At 35.6% G+C, this 21,160-nt stretch overlaps 1 protein-coding gene across 1 annotated transcript in view; it reads right to left on the bottom strand.

Moving 5' to 3' along the window:
- TMEM117 (transmembrane protein 117) overlaps positions 1-21,160 on the bottom strand; it is a 179,763-nt gene that overhangs the window by 120,530 nt on the left and 38,073 nt on the right. Inside the window, exon 4 of the mRNA XM_027858974.1 lies at positions 18,196-18,295. Coding sequence (XP_027714775.1) covers positions 18,196-18,295 — 100 coding nt within the window. The remainder of the gene's footprint in view (positions 1-18,195; positions 18,296-21,160) is intronic.

The raw sequence follows: 21,160 nt of genomic DNA, 5'->3' as shown, positions 1-21,160 counted from the left end.
CTTTTAAAATTCACAGTGTTGAAGCTTCCAGATTAACCTCATTAACCCAAAGTAAATAGCAATGCAAAGGATCATGGCCCATTTCCATAGGTTGACATATTGGTCTTAAAGTAGAAAAAGTCTTTCCCATTATAGCACTATCATTTATTGGATGACACCATCCAAAGAGTCAAACCAAGAGAAGGCAGTAGAAGAGAAGGTTCTGGTTGTCCAGTCATTTTTGAAAATACCATCATTTCCAACTATGCAGCCACTTGGAAAGGCTTCTTTTAATTATGTGGTTAGCAGACTGGAACCAGTTTCAGAATGTCCAGGTATGGTCCCAAATCTTTACAAAGACATATACACACACACAAACACACACACACACACACATATTCCAAAACTATACACACACACATACATGCATACATACATATAAATATTCCAAGGTTATATGTGTGTATGTATATTTATGTATATATGGATAGCTCATCAAGACCCTCCTGGAAGCCAACTCCTCAACCGCTTCCACATGGAGAATCACATTACCCTAGCAGACTGATACACTCTGCACAGGATCATAAAGACTGGGCTTATAATTCAGTCTCACATTATACCTAACACAGGGGGCTACCCTACAGAAAAAGGAAGCATGGTTCTTACCCTCCTCCAATTCCCTCACTCCCTCACTTGGTAGGCAGAAAGAGATAAGTAGGGTCCACAGAAAGAAACTATAAGCTCAAAGAAATCCCTGAGTGGGTGTAAAATCACAAGATCATGGGTTGGTTTGTGTACCCTGGCAGAGCATGGAGGCTGGTGCTAGAGGGGTGTAAATGAACACCTTAAGGTCTGACATTCTCCACAATTAATGCATGGGACTGTTGCCTTGCTGGGCTTCTCCTTTCTTGTCCTGTGGAAATAACTGTAATTGTTGTTCTTAATATTCTCTTTGTTTTTTTTTTTCCCAGGGTAGGGGTAGCAATCAGCAGACACTGAAGAAAATTTCTAGTCCTCCACTTTGTTGGTCATGTGACATCATGATTAATTGAAATATGTTATCCACACTTTATGTTTTGGTCATGCTTTTTGGGGAGTCCACTAATTTTTAAATTGTCTGTTCTTATCTTTTTTTTCTTAGAGAAGGAAATGGCAAACCTGGAGGAGGAAATGGTAAACCACTCCAATATCTCTGCCAAGAAAACTCCACATGGAATCCCAAAGAGTTGGACGTGATTGAAAAACAACTGAACAACAAATCCCTTTTCCAGGTCAGTTCTTTTGATAGTAGATTGTAAGTATTTGTCTATTGTTGGCTGAAAGAAATGATTACATGTTTGACCCGTGATTGACCACTTGCCTATGTACCAGGGATATCTAACGTAACAAATAATAGTTTAGTAACTTTTTCAAGGCAAAGAATGCAAGGCTCCTCTGATCATAATCAGTTTAGCAAATTTCATCTAATCCATATCTGCAAGGTTAGCAAACTTTCTAATGCCCTTGTGATTAAGGAATGGTTATAGTCTACGCCATCTGCTAATAGACTGGCCTCTGTGTTTTCCTTCCACTTAGAACCAATGAATTTTCCCAGCAGAGACCACGAGTTCTGCGATCCTGATGGGGATATGTATCCCATTATAAGCCAGTGTCTGTGGTACTGAAGGGCTGGGGAGCTGTATACTTACATGTCTATGAGTAATAAATTACCTGACTCACAATCTTTTGAGCATTTATATTCCATTTTGGTGCCTCACCCATGATTTCTTCACATAGATATTTCCCTTTCTCTTTAAGCTTTCGGTCTTCTTATTTTGTTCTATTTCTTTTTGCCTCATTGAATTGAATTCTCTTTGTTCTATTCTATTTTTCAGAATATTGAAAACTCAGAAAAGGTTATCCATTTTTTTCTCTAGGCAGTTTATTCTTTCTCCAAGTACTCTAATTTTATTTTTATCTTTTGTTTCAGCTCTAGCTTAATTTCTTCCATAGAGTTTTTATGGCCAACTCAACCAAGGGGTTCTACTTGTGATAACTTCAGATAACTTCTCTGGGGATATTATCTTGGAATTCTTTGTTGGATTCATTTCAGTCACATCTGACTCTTCATGACCCCACTGGAGATTTCCTTAGCAGATACCACAATGGTTTAACCATTTATTTTCCAGCTCACTTTGTAGATGAGGAAATAGAGACAATTAGGGTTAAGTGATTTTCCCAGGGTTACACAGCTAGCAAGTGTCTGAGGTCAGATTTGAACTCAGGAATATGAGTCTTCCTAACTTCATGCCTGACACTCTATCCACTGTGCCATCTAGCTTTCCAGAGATTCTTAAACATAATATTTCTTAATTGTAGTAGGAATTATCCTGTTTGCTGATGCCTGTGGCTTTAGTTCTTGGATTAGGACTTTATGACAGTGCCAGGATTTGTCGCCTCCTGCAATCTTTGGCTGTGATGGCTAGGATCAAGACCCATCTCCCACTTTAGTCCAGGAATGGGATAATGTTGTACCAAGACTAGAGTCTGCCCCTATAACAGTTCAGAGACCACTTCCTTGTGTCCTGAGGAGGAAGTCTACCTGGAATTAAGCCCTTAATTCTTCCAAAGACTTAGACTTGGACTACCTGGGAAGTAGAATGCACAACTGGGGCAAAGCCCTTACAGATGACACTGAAGCAAACAGGGTTAAGTGACTGGCCCAGGGTCACAGAGCTAATAAGTGTCTGAGGCAAGATTTGAACTCTGGAAAATGAGTCTTCTTGACGCCAAGTCCGGCTCTTTAAACACTGTGCCACCAAGCTGCCTCCTGGGATTTTTCCCAAATCTGTTCAAACTGGCCTTATGCTTTTCCTTGGGTAGATATCTACCAAAAGTCCATAGCTTCTAACCTTTGCTCCTGGATTATCTGTACCACAGATGGTGTTAGTTTCAGGCTAGTGTCATAATGAGTCCTAAAGAGTCACATTGACCTCAGTTCAGTTTCTTTTCACCAGGAAGCCTCAACTCTTGGAACTGCTCTTGCATTGGGTGCCTTCTCCTTGTGCCACCGTTTATATATGGAGAAGTTTAGTGGTGTTTTTATTTGATTCTATTGTTTCATATGGTGTTTTTTCTTCCTTGTTAACACATATCATTAATGAAGAGCTGGATTTGACTAATACCTTTTCACACTGCCATCTTAACTGAAAGTCAGTATTTAATGCTGTTGATCACTCTCCTCCTCATAGATATTCTTTCTTTTCTGGGTATTGACACTGGTCTCTCTTAGTTTTCCTCTTACCTATCCAACTATCCTTCTCAAGTCAATTATGTGTATCAAACTATAACTGTGGCTATTCACAAAGGGTCTGTGCTAGGTCCTCTTTTCTCTCTACATTTTCTCTTAGTGATTATATCAGACCCCATAAGTTTAATTATGATCACTATACAAAGTATTCACATATCTATATATCAAGCCCTAGTCTCTCTCCTGAACCATTTCAAACTGGATGTCATATAGATACATAAACACCTCGAACTTAACATGCCCTAAAAAGAAATCATTACCTTTCCTCCAAAACCCACCACTTAGAGAACTTCCCTATTACTGTCAACGACACCATTATCTTTTTAGTCAACCTCACTGTCATCCTCAATTCCTTGATGTTTCTCACCAAACACATCCAATCTGATGTCAAAATTTGTTGTTTCTACCTTTACAACATCTTTCACATTTTTCCTCTCCTCTATACTCATGAAGCCCCAATCCTAGTCCAGGACTACATTTAATCTTATCTAGAAAATTTCAATAGTTTCCTAACTGATTTCCCTTCCTTGTGTCTCTCCATACTCTAACCCATCCTTCAAGCGTTCTTCTTAAAGCACAAGTCGAGCTGCCAAAGTGATATTCTTAACGCACAAGTCTGACCATGTCACTCACCTACTCAATAAACTTCATTGGTTCTCTATTATTTTTAGGATCACACACAAATTTCTCTATTTAGCATTTGCCTTTCACAACCTAGTCTCAATCTACCTTTCCAAATTTATTTTATATTATCCCATTCACAAACTCTATGGTCCAGCCAAACTAGCTTTCTTACTGCCCAATTATGATCTACTCCACTTTCCATCTCAAAGCCTTTTACCTTGCTATGCCCAATGCCCTAAATTCCTCACCATCTCTGTCTCTTGAATTCCTAGTTTCTCTCAAGACTAAGATCAAGGGTCGACTTCCACATGAGGCTTCTCCTAATTCTCAAGCTTCCAGTATCTTCTCTCCTCTAAAAACTTTTGATCTATTTTAAATATACACACATGTGCATGTATATAATATCACATGCCTGTACATGTTTGTCTCCTACAGACTGTTTCCCTTTGTATCTTCAGAATCTAGCATGGTGCCTGGCATGTAGCCATTGCTTACTAAATGATTATTGATGAAATGATAGAAGAAATTAGGTTGCAATGCGTTATCATTGAACACTTACACAAAAGAAGTGGCATGAAGAATATTGGAGAAATGTGTAACTGGAAAAAGAGGAGAACAAGTAAGAATAAAAGATGAAAACTCCAAGCTACATAGGTTAAATTTGACAATTCCAACTAGAAAATAAATACAAATTCTGAAGAGACTAGGAGAAAGGTCTTCAAATTTAAAAGAAAGGAAATTTGCATAACATGAGACCATTCCACATACATCAGAAGCTACAGAAAAGAATGGAATCATATCTTCTAAAGAGCTCAAGATACAACCAAAGTGACATACACTGCAAAGCTGAGCCTAATCATGACTGTAAACGAAGCATACAGAAAAAGAAAATGACAAATGCTGAAGGGAATATGGAAAAATAAGTACACAAATGCACTGTTGGTAGAGATGTGAACTGGCCTGACCATTCTGAAGAAAAATTTAGAACTAGACACAAAGGACTATAACATTGCGTATTACACTTTGACCCAGAAATATCACTACTACCTCTGAGTATAAGAGATAAAAAAAAAAGGAAAAGGAAAAGGACACATATGTACAAAAGTATTTATAGTAGCTCTTTTTGGAGTGGCAGAGAATTGGAAATTGAAGTTACCCAGCAATTGGGTAAATGGTTAAACAAGTTGTGGTATATAACTGTGATGGAATACTATTGTTCTAAAAGAAATGATGGAAGGGATTGGTTCAGAAAAACCTGGAAAGACTTATACAAATTGATACAAAGTGAAGTGAGCAAAACCAGGAGAACATTGTACATAATAACAGCAATTATAACCTTGTAATGATAATCAGCTGTGAAAAAATTAAGCTACCCTGATCAATACAATAAACTACAACAATTCTGAAGGACTCATAACAAAAAATTCTATTCACCTCCAAAGGGAAAACTGATGAACTCTAAGGGCAGACTGAAGCTTCTCTTGAGTCTTGTAATTGCAGATCAAATTTTCTATAGAGCTCTGGTCTTTTTATCAGGAAGGTTTGGAAGTCCCTTATTTCACTGAATGTCCATCTCTTCTCCTGAAAGATTACACTCAATTTCACTGGATAGTAGATCCCTGGTTGTAATCCAAGCTTCTTCGCCTTACAGAATATCATATTCCAAGCCCTCTGATTTTTTAATGTAGAAGCTGCAAGGTCGTGCGTAACCCTGACTGTGGTTCCATGATATTTAAATTGTTTCTTTCTGGCTGCTTGTAGTATTTTTTCCTTGACCTGATAATTCTGAAATTTCACGACAATATTCCTTGGCATTTTCAATTTGGGATCTTGGAGGTGATTGGTGGATTCTTTCAATGACTATTTTACCCTCTGGTTCTGGGACCTCTGGGCAGTTTTCCTTGATGATTTCCTGAAAGATGCTGTCCAGGCTCTTTTTTTATCATGGCTTTCAGGTAAATTAATAATTGTTAAATTATCTCTCCTGGATCTATTTTCCAGGTCAGTTGTTTTTCCAATGAGATATTTAACATTTTCCTCTTTTTTTTTATTCTTTTGATTTTGTTTGACTGATTCTTGATGTCTCATAGAGTCTCTAGCTTCCACTGTTCCCATTCTAACTTTTAAGGTGTTGTCTTCTTCAGTTAGTTTTTGTACTGCCTTTTCCATTTGGCCAATTCTATTTTTTAAGGAGTTGCAGTGTACTTTTTTTAAAAATTTGGCCAATTGTGTTTTTTAAGGAATTGTTTTTTACTGTCAATTATTTTCCTTCCTCTTCCAAGTAAGTTGACTCTCTCTTGCATAGCTCTCATTTCTGTACCCAATTTTTCTTCTACCTCTCTTATTTGACTTTTAAGTCCTTCTTGAGCTCTTCCCAGAAAGTTTTCTGGGCTTGAGACTAGTTCATATTTCCCTTTGGGGTTTCAGATGTAGGTATATTGACAATGTTATCCTCTTCTGAATTTGTGTTTTGATCTTCTCTGTCCCCATAGGAAAAATCTATGGTCATTGTTTGCTTTTGCTTTTTTTTTTATTTTATTTTTCTTTATTAATTTTTTTTGATTTACCAATAATCACTTCCATATGCTTTTGAGTTTAAAATGTTTCTCCCCCTTCCTCTCTACCACCCTCCCCAATACGGCACACAATCTGATATAGGCTATATATTTACATTCATATTAAACATATTTTCACATTAGTGATGTTGTAAGTAGAAATTAAAATCAATAGGAGGAACCATCAGAAAGAGTGCTTCTGCTTTTTGCTCATGATGTTTGCCTACTTCCTGGCTTTTAAAATTGAATTCTCCTGCTGGAACACGGGAGGCACAGTTCCAGGCTTTTTGTGCTGGGGTCCAGGAGCCTGGTCACTGGCTTTGTGTGCTGGGGCCTCAGGTGCCAGCAGCTGGAGGCTATAGAGGTCTAGTATCTTACCTGGTGCTGAGCTGTTGTCTTAGTGGTGGTGGTCAGCATGTGCTGAGGCCAGGTGGGATTTTTCTGCACTTCCCTGGGGTTACACTTAAGCTCTTAGGGTAGGGGTGGGAAGTCTGGCCCCTTGCAGATGCCTTTCCACCTGGAGTAGGGCTGAAGCACAGGGAGATTCAGCTGCTGGAGAATGCCAGTCCGCCAGCACATGTACTGGTTCTCCAAGCTGGAGTCTGCCGGTTCTCCTGGCTGTGCCAAGGCATGTGATGTTGGCATTTGCCTGTTCCACCACCCTGGGGCTCAGGATCTCCTGCAGGTTTGCTGAGGTGGGGCTTGCTGGGATGTCTCCCATCATGTACTGCTCCTCTTCCATCAGAGTGAGAGAGACCTCTCCTGTCAGTTCCCAAAGCCTGCTGGGCTAAAAGACTACTGCGTCCTGTCTTTTTACTGGCGCCTCTGTTTCAGGATTTTTCCTGGGGTGACATTTTCTGGATTTTTAGAGGTCCATAAGGAAGAGTGAAAGCGATTTACTGCTTACACTGCCATCTTGGCTCCTGGAAGTCTATCTCCCAAGCATTCTTGATGAAAAAAACCGCAGCTGAATAGAAGATTTGTCTTTCAAATACATGACTCAAGAGAAATATAAAAAAGTAAACAGGAAAGGGAAATCATAAGGGACTTAATAAGGTTAAACTGTTTACATTTCTCCATGGGAAAATGGTATTTGTAACTCTTAAGACCTTTCTCATTATTAGGGTAGTCAGAAGGAATATATAATAGAGGGCACAGGTGTGAGTTGAATATGAAGGGATGGTATCTAAAAAATAAAATTAAAGGGTGAGAGAGAGGAATGTACTGGGAGAAAGAGAAAGGGGGAGAAATAATGTGGTAAATTATCTCCCAATAAAGAGGCAAGAAAAAGCTTTACAGTGGAGGAGAAGAGGGGGTAGATGTGGGGGAGTAAGTGAACCTTACTCATAAGAACTGGCTCAAAAAGGGAATAACATACACACTCAATTAGGTACAAAAAATATCTTACCCTTCAGGAGGAGGCAAAGGAGATAAGAGAAGGGGCATGATGATAGAAGGGAGGACAGATTAGGGGAGGGGGTTGTCATAAGCAAAACACTTTTGAGGAGGCACAGGGTGAAAGGAGAGAGACAATAGAATAAATAGGGGGGAGGAATAGGATGGAGGGAAATACAGTTAGCAATAGTAACTGTGAAAAAATTTTGAAGCAAAGTTCTCTGATAAAGGTCTCATTTCTCAAACATACAGAGAACTGAATCAAATTTATAAAAATAAGAGCCATTGATAAATGACCAAAAGATATGATCAGATTTCAGAGAAAGTAATTAAAGTTCTCTATAGCTATATGAAAAAATACTCTAACTCATTACTGATTGGAGAAATGCAAATTAAAATAATTCTGTGGTACTACCTCATGCCTATTAGATTGGCTAATAGGACAGAAAAGGTAAGTGACAAATGTTGGAGGGGATGTGGGAAAAATTAAACATTAATGTGCTGTTGGTGGAGTTATGAAATGATTCAACCACTCTGTGAAGTAATTTGGAACTATGCCTGAAGGGCTATAAAACTATTCATATCCTTTGATCTAACAATACTACTACTAGGTCTGTACCCAAAAGAGATAAAAACAAAAAGGAAAGGGATCTATATGTACAAAAATATTTTATAGCACCTTTTTTCTGGGAGCAAAGAATTAGAAACTGAGGGCATGCCCATCAATTGGGAAATGGCTGAATAAATTGTGGTATGTGATTGTGATGGAGTATTATTGTAGTATAAGAAACTATGGGCAGGATGCTCTCAGAAAGACTTGAACCTACATGAGGTGATGCAAAGTGAAACATACTGTGTACAAAGTAACAGCAACGTGGTAAGATGATCAGCTGTGAATGACTTAGCCATTCTCAGCAATACCATGACCCAAGACAACTCTGAAGGACTTACGATGAAAAATGCTATCCATCCCCAGAGAAAGCATTGATGATGTCTGAATATAGATTGAAGCATACTTTTTTTTTAAACTTTCTTTATTTTTCTTTATTTTTTGTCTTTGTTTTCTTTCACAAAATTACTATTTTGGAAATGTTTTGCATGACTACACATGTATAACCTACAATCAGATTGTTTGCCTTCTCAATGAGGGGGGTTGGGGAGGGAAGAAAGAAGAGAATTTGGAATTCAAAGTTTTAAAAATGAATGTTAAAAATAAAATACTAAAAAAAAGTCCAACAAGAAGGACAAAAGAAAAATGGTCAAGAGGAAACCAAGATAAATAAGGTGTTAGTAACAGAAATAAGCACACATATAAATATATGTAGAGAGATAGATATCTTTTTATAAAAGATTTACATGTACAAATTACTTGGAAAAAAAACAGTAAAAATATATTATCCAAGCAATGTATGACTCGAAAAAAAGGTAGACTGGTCAAATAATAAGTCCACGTGCTATGTGACAAGAGATAGACAAACATAGCATTAATTATGAAAAAGGGCTAAAAGGTAATTCCTTCAAACTATAGACTGATGAGATTAACACCTTATAAATTTCACATTTATATAAAATGAGTTATTATAATTATTGATGACTAACTTTTTGAACAGATTATTACAGAAAAAAATGTAAGCACCTAGAAATGTAGAGATCATCATAATCCAGTATCAGAACATTATGAACAAAGTCACAATTGTCTAGCTTCATCTCCATTTTTTATAAGATTACTAATATGGTGGATCAGGGAAATATAGTAGTAATAGTATAGTTGAATTTTAGCAAAGCATTTGACAGACTCTCTTATAAAATCTTTATATTAAAAAAAACAAAAACATGACGTAACGGAAAGAATGCTGGATTTGGAGCTAGAGAAGCTGGACTTGGATGCTAACTCTGATTCTCACTACTTGTGGCACTCTAGGGCTCAATGTCTTCATTTTTAAAATGAGATTGTTGTTCTAGATAACCGCTAAGCTGCTTTTCAACTCTAAATCCTATAATTTTAAGATCTAGAAGTGAACTGGATAATGATTCACATTTAATTGGTATTTAATTTTTTTTCAAAGTACTTTCCTTGGTACATCCCTGGGAAATAGATTGTGCAAGAATTAATATCTCCAACTTAGTATGAGAAATTTACTACAAACATCAGAGAGATCAAACGACTTCCCCTAGGACATAGAGCCGATAAGTATAAGAGCTAGAACTCTAACTTGATTATCTGTACTCCTGCCTACAAATTCATGTCATGTTTATCAAATTTTTAAACAATAATTCAAAGCTGAACAGGATAGCTAATGCTTTGGTCAACAGAACCAGGATCTAAAAAATGACCATGTAAACAATAAGTTATATTGAATAAAATAAAAACTAAAAGGTAGAGATATGTGTTAACATCTGCACTTAGGTTCAAAAAGGCATTCATATATGTAATGGATGGAGGAAGATGTAGACTGAAATCAGTTCATATTTTTAAAAAAAAGAAATAAAAACAAGGGTTTTAATGGCCTGAAAGTTTAATCTGACTCAATAAGCTATCTTGCTGTGTTTTGTATATGATGTTCCATATTTTTCATCAATGCCTTTATATAGCTATCCTTTATGCTTGGCTATTCAGAACGTTTTTGAAATTCCTACAACTCTTCACAGCTCACCAAGTGCCATTTCCTAAATGAAACCTTTTCTCAGTCTTTCTGTTGCTGTTTATCTCTCCATTCCACTACAGCTAGCTTTTTCTTTACTTATTTCTACACATGCTAGATCTTGTAGTAGAATGTAAACTCCTGAACAAGTAATGCTTTGTTTTGATCTTTGTATACACAACTTCCAACACACTACCTTAAAGGGTTTATTGGAGTTAGCAGAGGAAGAGAGAAGGCACTGGATGTTTGATATAATTGGTATGTAGAACTTCCAAAGAGGAAATTCTCAAACAAAGTAGATTGGAAGTCTTAGGAAGTTGATTGAGACAATGATGGGTTAAGTTTAGTGTCATACAGTTAGTGTATGCGTATGTGTGCAATGTAGTAGCAGTAGCAGCAGCAATAGTTATAGTAATAGTAGTAGTAGTAGTAGTAGTAACGGTGGTGGTGGTGATCCAGAGCAAAGCATTCATTTGGGAAATTGGTCTATAGTTCTCTTTCTCTTCATAATTCACTTCATAATCATTTAAAACACCTGATCTGGATAACATAAGCAGGTAAAACAATTGTAATACATCTTTCCACCAGGTGAATGGTCCCCAAGAGGACAAACTTGTGACCATGCTGAATTGCATATTTAAGATAATATGACTCCTCATTTCCCGGGAGAATGCTGAGACAGAACTCTGACACTGTGTACCTGCATAAAGAGAGAAGGGATTTCTTCACATGGTTGGAAATCTTCAAGAGAGTCAGTTATAAAAGGCAAGCATGGACTTTTGAATGGCTATATGAAGCCTTCAGAGACACAGTAATGGGAAGAGCTATTCCCCAACATGTCCATTGACTTTCATTGCTTGCAAGACTAGAGACTGCTGAGAGCAGACTTCCCCTCAGTGAGATCATCCTCTATCCTAGACCAAGATGAGATCTCCCACTTCCACCTAAAAAGCTGTTTTGCTCTTGTATTCTTTGATTTATTCTAATCTGTATTACTTCCCTAATTTCTGTTTGCTGCTTGCTTTGATATAGAGGTGTACTAGTTATTGATGATAGTCTTTTGGCTCGAGTTAAGTATTGCTTTCTTTTTTGAGAAAGATCAGTGAAAATAATATTGACCCTAGGCCTTCCAAAGTAATGTACCCCTAACTTAACAAGAATAGAGGTATGGTAAATAGATATAATTCTAACCAAATATGACACTTGAGGAAATGTGAGGAAAAGAGTAAGCATGTAGCCAAGACCCTCTTACTCTTTACAAAGGCATTATGCTAAAAGGCAGAAATCTGTTACCTTGAAAGAGAAATGGACCTAGAGATTCCAGAACAAATGTCCATATGAGAGCTAGTCATCCTTATATTCATGATGTTTTTATGCCCTAATATATAGTCATTTTGTGTGATATGCTGAGAAAAAGTATTTAATATTTTCAAGAGGCCTACCATATCTAACTTTTCAAAAAAATTTATTCAGGTCCTTCATTCTTTCTTGCTTCTTTTTTTTGTTAGATTTTTCTAGGTCTAAAAGGAGCAAATTGAAGTCCCTGCTATTACAGTTTTACTTTATATTTCTCCCTGTAACTCATTTAACATTTTGTTTAAGAATTTAGATGCTATGTCACTTAATACAAATAAATTTAGTATTGATACTACTTGAAATTCAATTTTATTTTACTTTCATTTCTGAAGTCTCTCTCTCCTCTCCTCCCTCCATCCATTAAGAAAGCAAGAAAAACAGAGTCCAATGTAAATATGCATAGTAATGAAAAACAAATTACTGCATTCTACATGTCAAACAAAAAAAGAAAAAAGTAAAGAATGAAAGAGAAGAAAATATACTTCAAACAATTCATCAGCTTTATGTCTAGAGATAGATAACATATTTTATCATGATTCCACCAAAATTGTGGTTTGTCACTATTTAATCAGACTTAGTAAGTTCTTCAAAGCTATTTATCTTTATTATATTATTGTTACTGTATAAATTGTTCTTTTGATCCTGCTCACTTCACATTCTATCAGTTCATAAGTATTCTCGGATTTTTCTGAAGTCATCCCCTTAATCATTCTTTATAGTACAATATTATTCCATCATATTCACATACCAAAACTTGTGTAGCCATTCCCCAATTGATAAGCATCCCATCAGTTCCAATTTCCTCTGGAAACTGCCTATTCAGATCCTTTATTTAACTATTTATAACTATGTAATAAGACTTACTCTATTAATGCTGCTGATGATAGAATTCTAAGAGTCTAAGTAACATCTTCTCACAAACTGTTGTTTTACTTTTTTTAGTCACTAATGATTGCTTGCTCATGTTTACCTTTTAAAGGTTTTCTTAACTTGTGTTTGTACATCATATTTTCTACTCAGTTCTGAACTTCTTATCAGGAATATTTGAAACTCCATTTTTCTGTTTCCTTGAAACTCCATTTTTCTCCCTATAACATTATACTCAGCATTTTTGGATAAATTATTCTTGGTTGTAAGCTTAGATCTTTTGTCTTCATAGAATGTCATATTCCAAGATTTTTATTTCCGATAAAACTGATAAAATTTGTGTGATACTAACTGCGGCTATTAAGCCCATGAACTCTTTCTTTCTTGCTACTTTCATTATTTTTTCTTTGACCTGTGAGCTCTGAATTTTGGCTATCATATCTCTGGAAATTTTCATCTTAGGATTCCTTTTAGGAGGTGACCAAATGGATTCTTTTTTTAATTTTTATTTTAGTAAGCACGCAGCCAAGACCCTCTTACTCTTTACAAAGGCATTTATTCGGAACTTAAGAAATAAAACAAGCATTTCCATAACATAGTAGAGTAGAAAAAAGGATGATTATATATGAAACTGTAAATCTATTATGTACAACTTGCTATTCCTTTTAAATATATAATAAAGTTATCATGTAACTTTTTTCCCTTGTAAGTGTTAAAAGGACTTAGCTGTTCTTAAAACTCAAAGTTGTTCTTAAAACAATATTGTTATTACATTCAATATTCTCTCAAAGTTGTTGTTAAAACAATAGTGTTGTTACTATATATAATATTCTCTTGGTTCTGTTCATTTCACTCTTCACTATTTTGTGCAAGTCTATCAATGTTTTTCTAAGATCATCGAGATTATCATTTCCTATAGCACAGTAGGATTCCATCACAATAATATACCAATTGATGCAATCCCTGCAATTTCCAGTTCTTTGCCACGACAAAGAAAAATGCTTTAAATATTTTAGAACACATAGGTTCTTTTCCTTTTCCCCTAATTAACTTGGGAAACTGGTCTAATAATGGTATTCTTGGGTCAAAGGGTATAGGCAGTTTAATAACTCTTTGGGCATAATTCTAGATAGCTCTCCAAAATGGTTGGATTAGTTCACAGTTCCACCAACAGTGAATAAGTATCCCAATTTTTCTACATCATCATCCACATTTGTTGCTTTCCCCTTCAATCATTTTAGCCAATCTGATAGGTTTCTAATGGATTTATACCTATCAGATAAAATGATAAAATGATATCTAAATGTTGTTTTAATGTGCATTTCTCTAATCAATAATGATTTAGAACATTTTTATATAACCATAAATTATTTTGATTTCTTCATATCCTTTGACCATTTATCAACTGAGGAATAACTTCTATTCTTATAGATTTGACAAAGTTATTTTATATATTTGAGATATGAGACCTTTATCTGAGAAACTGTCTATACAATTTCTCCCCAACTTTCTGCTTTCCTTCTGATCCTACATTGGTTTTCTTTGTACAAAACCTTTTTTAATTTAATGTAATAGAAATTACCCATTTTTCACCTCACTCTGCTTTCTGTCTCTTGTTTATTCAAAAATTATTCACCTATCCATAAATCTGATAGGTAATATATTTATTCCATGTCACTCAAATTTTCTTGTAATATCTTTATATCTAGGTCATGTATCCATTTTTATCTTATCTTAGTAAATGGTGTAAGTCTAATTTCTGTCAGACAGCTTTCCAGTTTTCCCAATAATTTTTAGCAAATAATGAATTCTTATCCCTAAAATTTAAGTCTTTACATTTGTCAAATATAATGTTACTATATTTATTTGCTGCTGTAAATTGTATGTCTACTCTGTTCCACTGATTTACCTTTCTAATTCTTAGCCAGTAGCAGATGGTTTTGATAATTACAGCCTTATAATATAGTTTAAAATCAAGTATTGCTAAACTCCTTTCCTTTATACTTTTTCATTAATTCCTTTGATATTCTTGACTTTTTGTTCTTCCAAATGAATCTTGTCAATATTTTTTTCTAATTCAGTAAAATAACTTTTGGTAATTTAATTGAGATGGCATTTGACATATAAATTAGTTTAGATAAAATTGTCATTTTTATTATATTGGCCCTGCCTACCCATGAACATTTAATATTTCTCCAATTATTTAAATCTAGTTTTGTTTCAATAAAAATATTTTAATAATTTTTTCATATAGTTCCCGGGTTTGTTTTGCCAGCTGTACTTCCAAGTATTTTATACTGTCTAGAGTTACTTTAAATGGGATATTTCTTCATATCAATTCTTCCAAGGTTTTGTTTGTGATATACAGGAATGCTGATGATTTATGTGGATTACATTATATCTTGCTATTTTGCTAAAATTATTGTTTTAATTGTTAGTGGAATCTTTGGGGTTTTCCAAGTATATCATATCATCTGCAAAAAGAGATAGTTTTATTTCCTCATCATCCATTCTGATTCTATTTCTTTTTCTTCTTTTATTCTTATTGCTAGGATTTCCAATATTGCATAATATTGGTGACAATGGGCATCCTTGTTTCACTCTTACTGGGAAGGCTTGCAGCTTATCCCCATTACAAAAAATGCTTGAAGATGGTTTTAGGTAAATACTTTTTATCAATTTAAGGAAAAATCCATTCATACTATACTTATATTTATATTATATTTTCAAGTGCTTTTAGTAAAATGACTGTGGTACTTTATCAAAAGCTCTTTTCTGCATCTATTGATATGTTCTTATAATTTCTTTTTACTTTTGTTATTGATATAATCAATTATGTTAATAGTTTTATGTTAAACCATCCCTGCATTCCTGGTATAAATCCCACTTGTCTCATTCTCCAATTGATAAATGGTCAAAGAATATGAACAGACAGTTTTCAGATGAAGAAATTAAAACTATCTATAATCACATGAAAAAATGCTCTAAATCACTATTGATTAGAGAAATGCAAATCAAAACAACTCTGAGGTACCACATTTCTACCTTACCCTCTTGTTCTAGAATTTCAGGGCAATTTTCCTTAATAATTTCTTACAGTGTTGTATCAAGATTCCTTTTTAAATCATAACTTTCAGGTAATTCAACAATTTTGTTTCTGCTTGATCTGTTCTCCAGATCATATGTTTTTCTAATGAGATGTTTTAGTTTCTCTTCTATTTTTTTCCAGTTTTATTATTTCTTGGTGTCTTATAACATCATTTGATTCGTCTTGCTTAATTCCAGCTTTCAAGCAGTTATTTTTTTTTTTAAAGATTTTGGATATCTTTTTCCACTTGGTTAACTTTCTTTTCATAATTTCCTTAGATTGTTTTTTTTTCCAATTTTTTCCTTCATTCTCTTATGATTTTAATTCCTTTTTAAGTTCTTCTAAGAATTCTTTTTGGGCTTGTGACTATTTGACATTATTCTTTGGGGCAGGATAGGCTTTTTTACCTCACTTTTGTCCTTTGAATAGGAATCCAGATGTTCTTTCACACCATGTACCTATCTTTGGTTGGGTTATTTTTCCTTTGCTTACTCATTTTTATTTTGTTTCATTTTATTTTATTCTTAGCAGCTTATTATTGTAATCAGGTTATAATCCTGAGCTATGGGTAATGGTGCCCCAGGACTCAGTTCCTCCTTTCTTATTTTCTGAATTCTGTATGGGGGCCCAACTTCAAGCTCTCCTCTCCTCCTCTAGGCCACAGTTAGGGTCCCCAGCCATGCTGTCCCGAAAATGCTTTTTCCCTGTAGTGACCTGAACCACATTCACCAGACATGTGTTCACTCCTCCTCACTTACAGTGGCAGCCTGGATGAAAGTTTCTGAGGTGAAAGCTCATGAAATGATAGTTCTTGAAGCCTAGTATGCTTCTGTCCCCAGATCCTGCTTTTTGTTGATTTAGCAGTTTGCCTTGAGGTGTTTATTCTTCACTCAGGCCAAATCTCAGCCCCTGGAGGTCCTGTATTTCCCCGATGTCCTCTCAATTGGTCCCAGGAGGACAGCTGCTTTACCTCCCTTTTTTTTCTGCTCTACATTCATTTTGTGACAACATTCTGTCTGCTTATGGAGGAAGTTTGGAGAGCCTGGAATTTTCTTACCTACCCTGCCATCTTCCCAGAATTCCCCCTCCCCCCAAAAATGGATTCTTTTAATTTCTACATTGTCCTCTTGTTCTAAGATATCTGAGCAATTTTTCTTTATGCTTACCTGGGGTATTAGGAAAATTACTCTTGTTCTTTGTGATGTTTTTGTTTATGTTGTATACAGGTTTCAAACTTGCTCCCAGCTGATATTTCAGAAGTGACTATAAAAAGTTTCTGCCTAGGGAAGGAATATTACCCAGGATTCAAACCAAGCCTAAGTAAGGCATTTTGTATGCCAAATATACATGACTCTGAATTGCTGGAGAGAATGCTAAGCATAATGACATGCAAGGGGTGCAATTGATATGTGGAGAGTTCGGAGAGAAGAGACAATCTTTTTCTTTCTTTGAGAGAGGAAATACATGGTGCCAGATTCCCTTTGGGATTGACTCCAAATACACAGAGAGAAAGAAACTTTGTAAGCCGCAGACATATAGGAGAAGCCAGCTCCTTAACATGTTCTTGATTTATAGCTAGCCTTCCAAGAGAATTTGGAGTATTTTTGCTTATGTGAGAATAGGGGCTTCTACTTGATTGAAGCTGAAATATCTTACTCCAAGTGGGACCGTACATTCACTCTAAATATTTCTTCATACATTTTAATCTATATAACTTCCGTGATTTCTATTTTCTAAATGCCTGAATAAATGTATTCGCTAGCTATCTACTATCTGTGACAGTCTTTTGTGTAACCAGCATCTAGCAGGAAAAAGCCAAGCATGTGAGTGTAAGCTTCCTCATGAGTAATCAAAGATGTAATATTTTTTAACCTATCATCCCCCTAGACTGGCAATATTTGGAAGGGCAAATAGTTTATAATAACAGACAAGCAGACTCTGGAGGAAAGAACATCTGGCCTAGGGTGCTCTGGAGGCTTGCTATTCTCTCCCACTGGGCTTCTTCTCCTCTCTTCCTGGAAGGTGCAGACTTCAGATGACATCTATAAATACCTTCCATTGGCCACATTTAGAAACCCTATGAGATACACTTACCTTAAACAACAGGACACAACTTAACCTGCTAATGTAGAGAGTTACATTAATTGTCTTTGACACAACTAACATAACACAGATATAATATAGAATTGTAGAATCATAGAATTTGAGCACAGGAAGTGACATCAATGGTTATCTAGCCCATCTTGTACATGAAAGTAATCCCCACTGTGATTACAATATTCTTGTACCCTTAAGTACTAAGCTGTTAATATTGTTATTGTTTGCTTTCAATAAAAAAAAGCATCTACCCAACATCATGAGATATTTCTTCCCCTGACAGAAACTTTAAAATTTTCTTACCATCCAAGCTGTAACGAAGTCCCCCATCCAGGTTCCTACAGCAGCTACTTTCATAAAACTTTCATTTCTGATGCCCATGAAGTCTGTAATAATGTATGCTCTATGGGGAAAAACAACACATGAGCAAATATACAAATTTATTGAAATACAAAGTCATTGTTATCTCATTCAGCAGAAGCAGAAGCTTAAATGTGTTTTCCCCTTTCAAAACAAGCTCACCTGCTTTTGCACAATCATATATTCTTTAAAATCTCAAAAACTACACTGAGCTCAGAGGATGTTTGGGGCAGTTCCAATCAGAATCAAAGACTAGCTGTTGCTAAATCAACTACCTTTTTAAGTGACAAATGACAAAAATATTTTCAAAACCAAAAACAAAATCCTGAGAAAGCCTATGTTTCATGTTCAAGTACAAACAAAACTGAAACATTTCTTGAATCAGAGTTCCTTAAAAATGAAAGCTTTTCATTGGTCTTTCAAAGGTAAAAAAATTATAATAATGTGTAGATTGGGCCTGTTGATAAAATTACAGTGATTATCATTTTAAAAAAAATTTAATAGGTAAAACAAATTCTTATATTAGCCATGTAGGAAAAAAGGAAGGAAGGAAAAGGAGAAAATATATTTTGAAATCCTATGAGATACACTTATCTTGAACAGCAGTAAACAACTTACACTTGCTAATAATAATGAATCACATTTGGTGTCTCTAATATAACATGGATACAAAAAAAAAAAAGAGCCAAAGGACAGTCTTTGCTCTCTAGGAGTTTACAAAACACAAACAAGTATATACAAAACAAGCTACAGACAAGATACATAGGAGATAATTAACAGAGGGAAGGCACTGAAATTAAGAAAGGTTTGAGAAGGCCTCCTGAAGGTAGAATTTGATTTGGGACTTAAAGGAAGCCAGGGAGGTCAGCAGTCAGAGTGAAGAAGGGAGAGTGTTTACCCTTTGAGACTGTGAGTCCATCTACTCTCTGTCTGGAAGTAGATAATATGTTTCACCATAATTCCTTTGGAATCATCATTATGTTGATCATAGTTACTAAGTCTTTCAAAGTTGATTATCTTCACAATATTGTTTTTATTGTATAAATTATTCTCCTGGTTCTGCTCACTTCACTTTAAATCAGTTCATACAAGTCTTCTAACTTCTGACCTCCCTGGCTTCCTTTAAGTCCCAACTAAAATCCCACCTTCTTCAAAAAGCCTTCTACAACCCCTATTAACTCCAGCGTCTTCCCTCTGTTAATTATCTCCTACTTCTTGTCTATAGCTTGCTTTGTATATATTTTTTTGCATGTTGTATTGCCCAGATTGTAAGCTCCTAGAAGTCAAGAACTGTCTTTTGTCTTGTTTTTTTTCCTATCCTTCTCCTTTAGCATTGTACCTGGCACATAGTAGGTGCTTATAAGTGTTTGTTTATTGATTGAGGTGGTAATTCAGAATTGTTTTAATTAGCATTTCTCTAATTGTTAGGGATCTAGAGTATTTTTTCATATGGATTTCTTTCTCTGAAAACTGCCTATTTATGTCCTTTGACCATTAATCAAGTGGTAAATAAACTTTTTTTCTTGTAAATTTGACCCAATATATCTTAGAAATGAGATCTGTATAAGAGAAACTTGCTGCAAAGGTTGTTTTTTTCCCTCAGATTCCTTCTCCTCTAATTTTAGTTGCATTGGTTTTGTTTCTTCAAAAGCTTTTTACATTTTATGTAACTATGACTAATCTTCAACAAAATTCTTATATTTGAATTATGTTCAAAATCACATGAAAAGCAAAGACGAGTAAGTATGTACTAATGTGGTTTTTATTGTATGACATTGGCCCCAAGAAAAGGTCCTTTGGTTGTAAAGCTAAATTACTGCCTTTCTTAAGGCTACAGAAAGATGGCCTATCATTGTATTATTTATTGGACAAGGGGTAACTAGTTGAATGCAATACCTGAATTGCCCATCAGCTATTCTACTTGTAACACTAATCCAGACCCTGTCAATTTCTCTTTAGCATATGCAGGACTTGCAACTTTTCTCTAGGAGATGGGAGTATCCCTACTGGCCATAGCTCACCATAAACATTCCTAGGCAGCAATTCTTCCAGCGTTGATTAACCCCTCATTAGCTGGATTCCAGTTTTACCTACAGTATTAGTTTCTAAAATTTATGTAGTGATGCCCACATTTTTCACAAAAAAGCCATGTAGAGTTGAACTGATTCACCACGGAGTGAAGACAAGGAGGGAGGAGAGTGTAGTTAATGTAGCACTGATGGCTTGGGAAAGAACTTAGGGGAGGAGAAGGTCAAGGTGAGGAAGAAGAACAGGGTTTGGGGTTGCAAGAGAGGACAGTCAGTCAATAAGACTTTATCAAGCACTTACCAAGTTTCTGGAATGGTACAGTAGGGACATAAACAAAAGCAAAAACAATTCCTCCACTAAAGAAATTTATATTCAAATAGGGGATACAATAGAAAAATAACTAGGTACTTATAAAACATATATGGAGTACAGGAAAGGTTACTTTATAAGAGACTTCACTAATTTTAATTGCTACTGATGAGATTAGACTTTCTGGAAGTGAAAAGAAAAGCAAAGGCCCCTCTGCTTTAGGTAAATGGACTAGTTAATGAGATAATGAGATTTGAATAGACAGGTCAATGAGATAATGAGATTCCAATAGGCAAGTCAATGAAATACTGAAACTAACAGGGGTCCCTCTGCCCTGGGTGAATGGGCTGAACAATGGAATAATGATGTGCCTAGATATGTACAAAAATCTGAACCACTGCCCCCTTGCCTACATGTCCCTGGTTACCTCACTTTCCTGTGCCTGATTACCTCACCTCTCCACCCACAGCAGGTTTTCCTCTATAAGAACCCCTAGTTTCTCCTGGTCTCCCTTAGGAGGATGCCTCCCTTAAGGAGGAGCCTGCTTGGTGTGTTATCCAGAATAAATGCC

The sequence above is a fragment of the Vombatus ursinus genome, unplaced genomic scaffold (assembly GCF_900497805.2).
Source record: "Vombatus ursinus unplaced genomic scaffold, bare-nosed wombat genome assembly UNPS02013950.1, whole genome shotgun sequence".
NCBI lineage: Eukaryota > Metazoa > Chordata > Mammalia > Diprotodontia > Vombatidae > Vombatus > Vombatus ursinus.
Note: the sequence above shows the minus strand (reverse complement) of the source record. Positions and strands in the feature narration are given on the sequence as shown.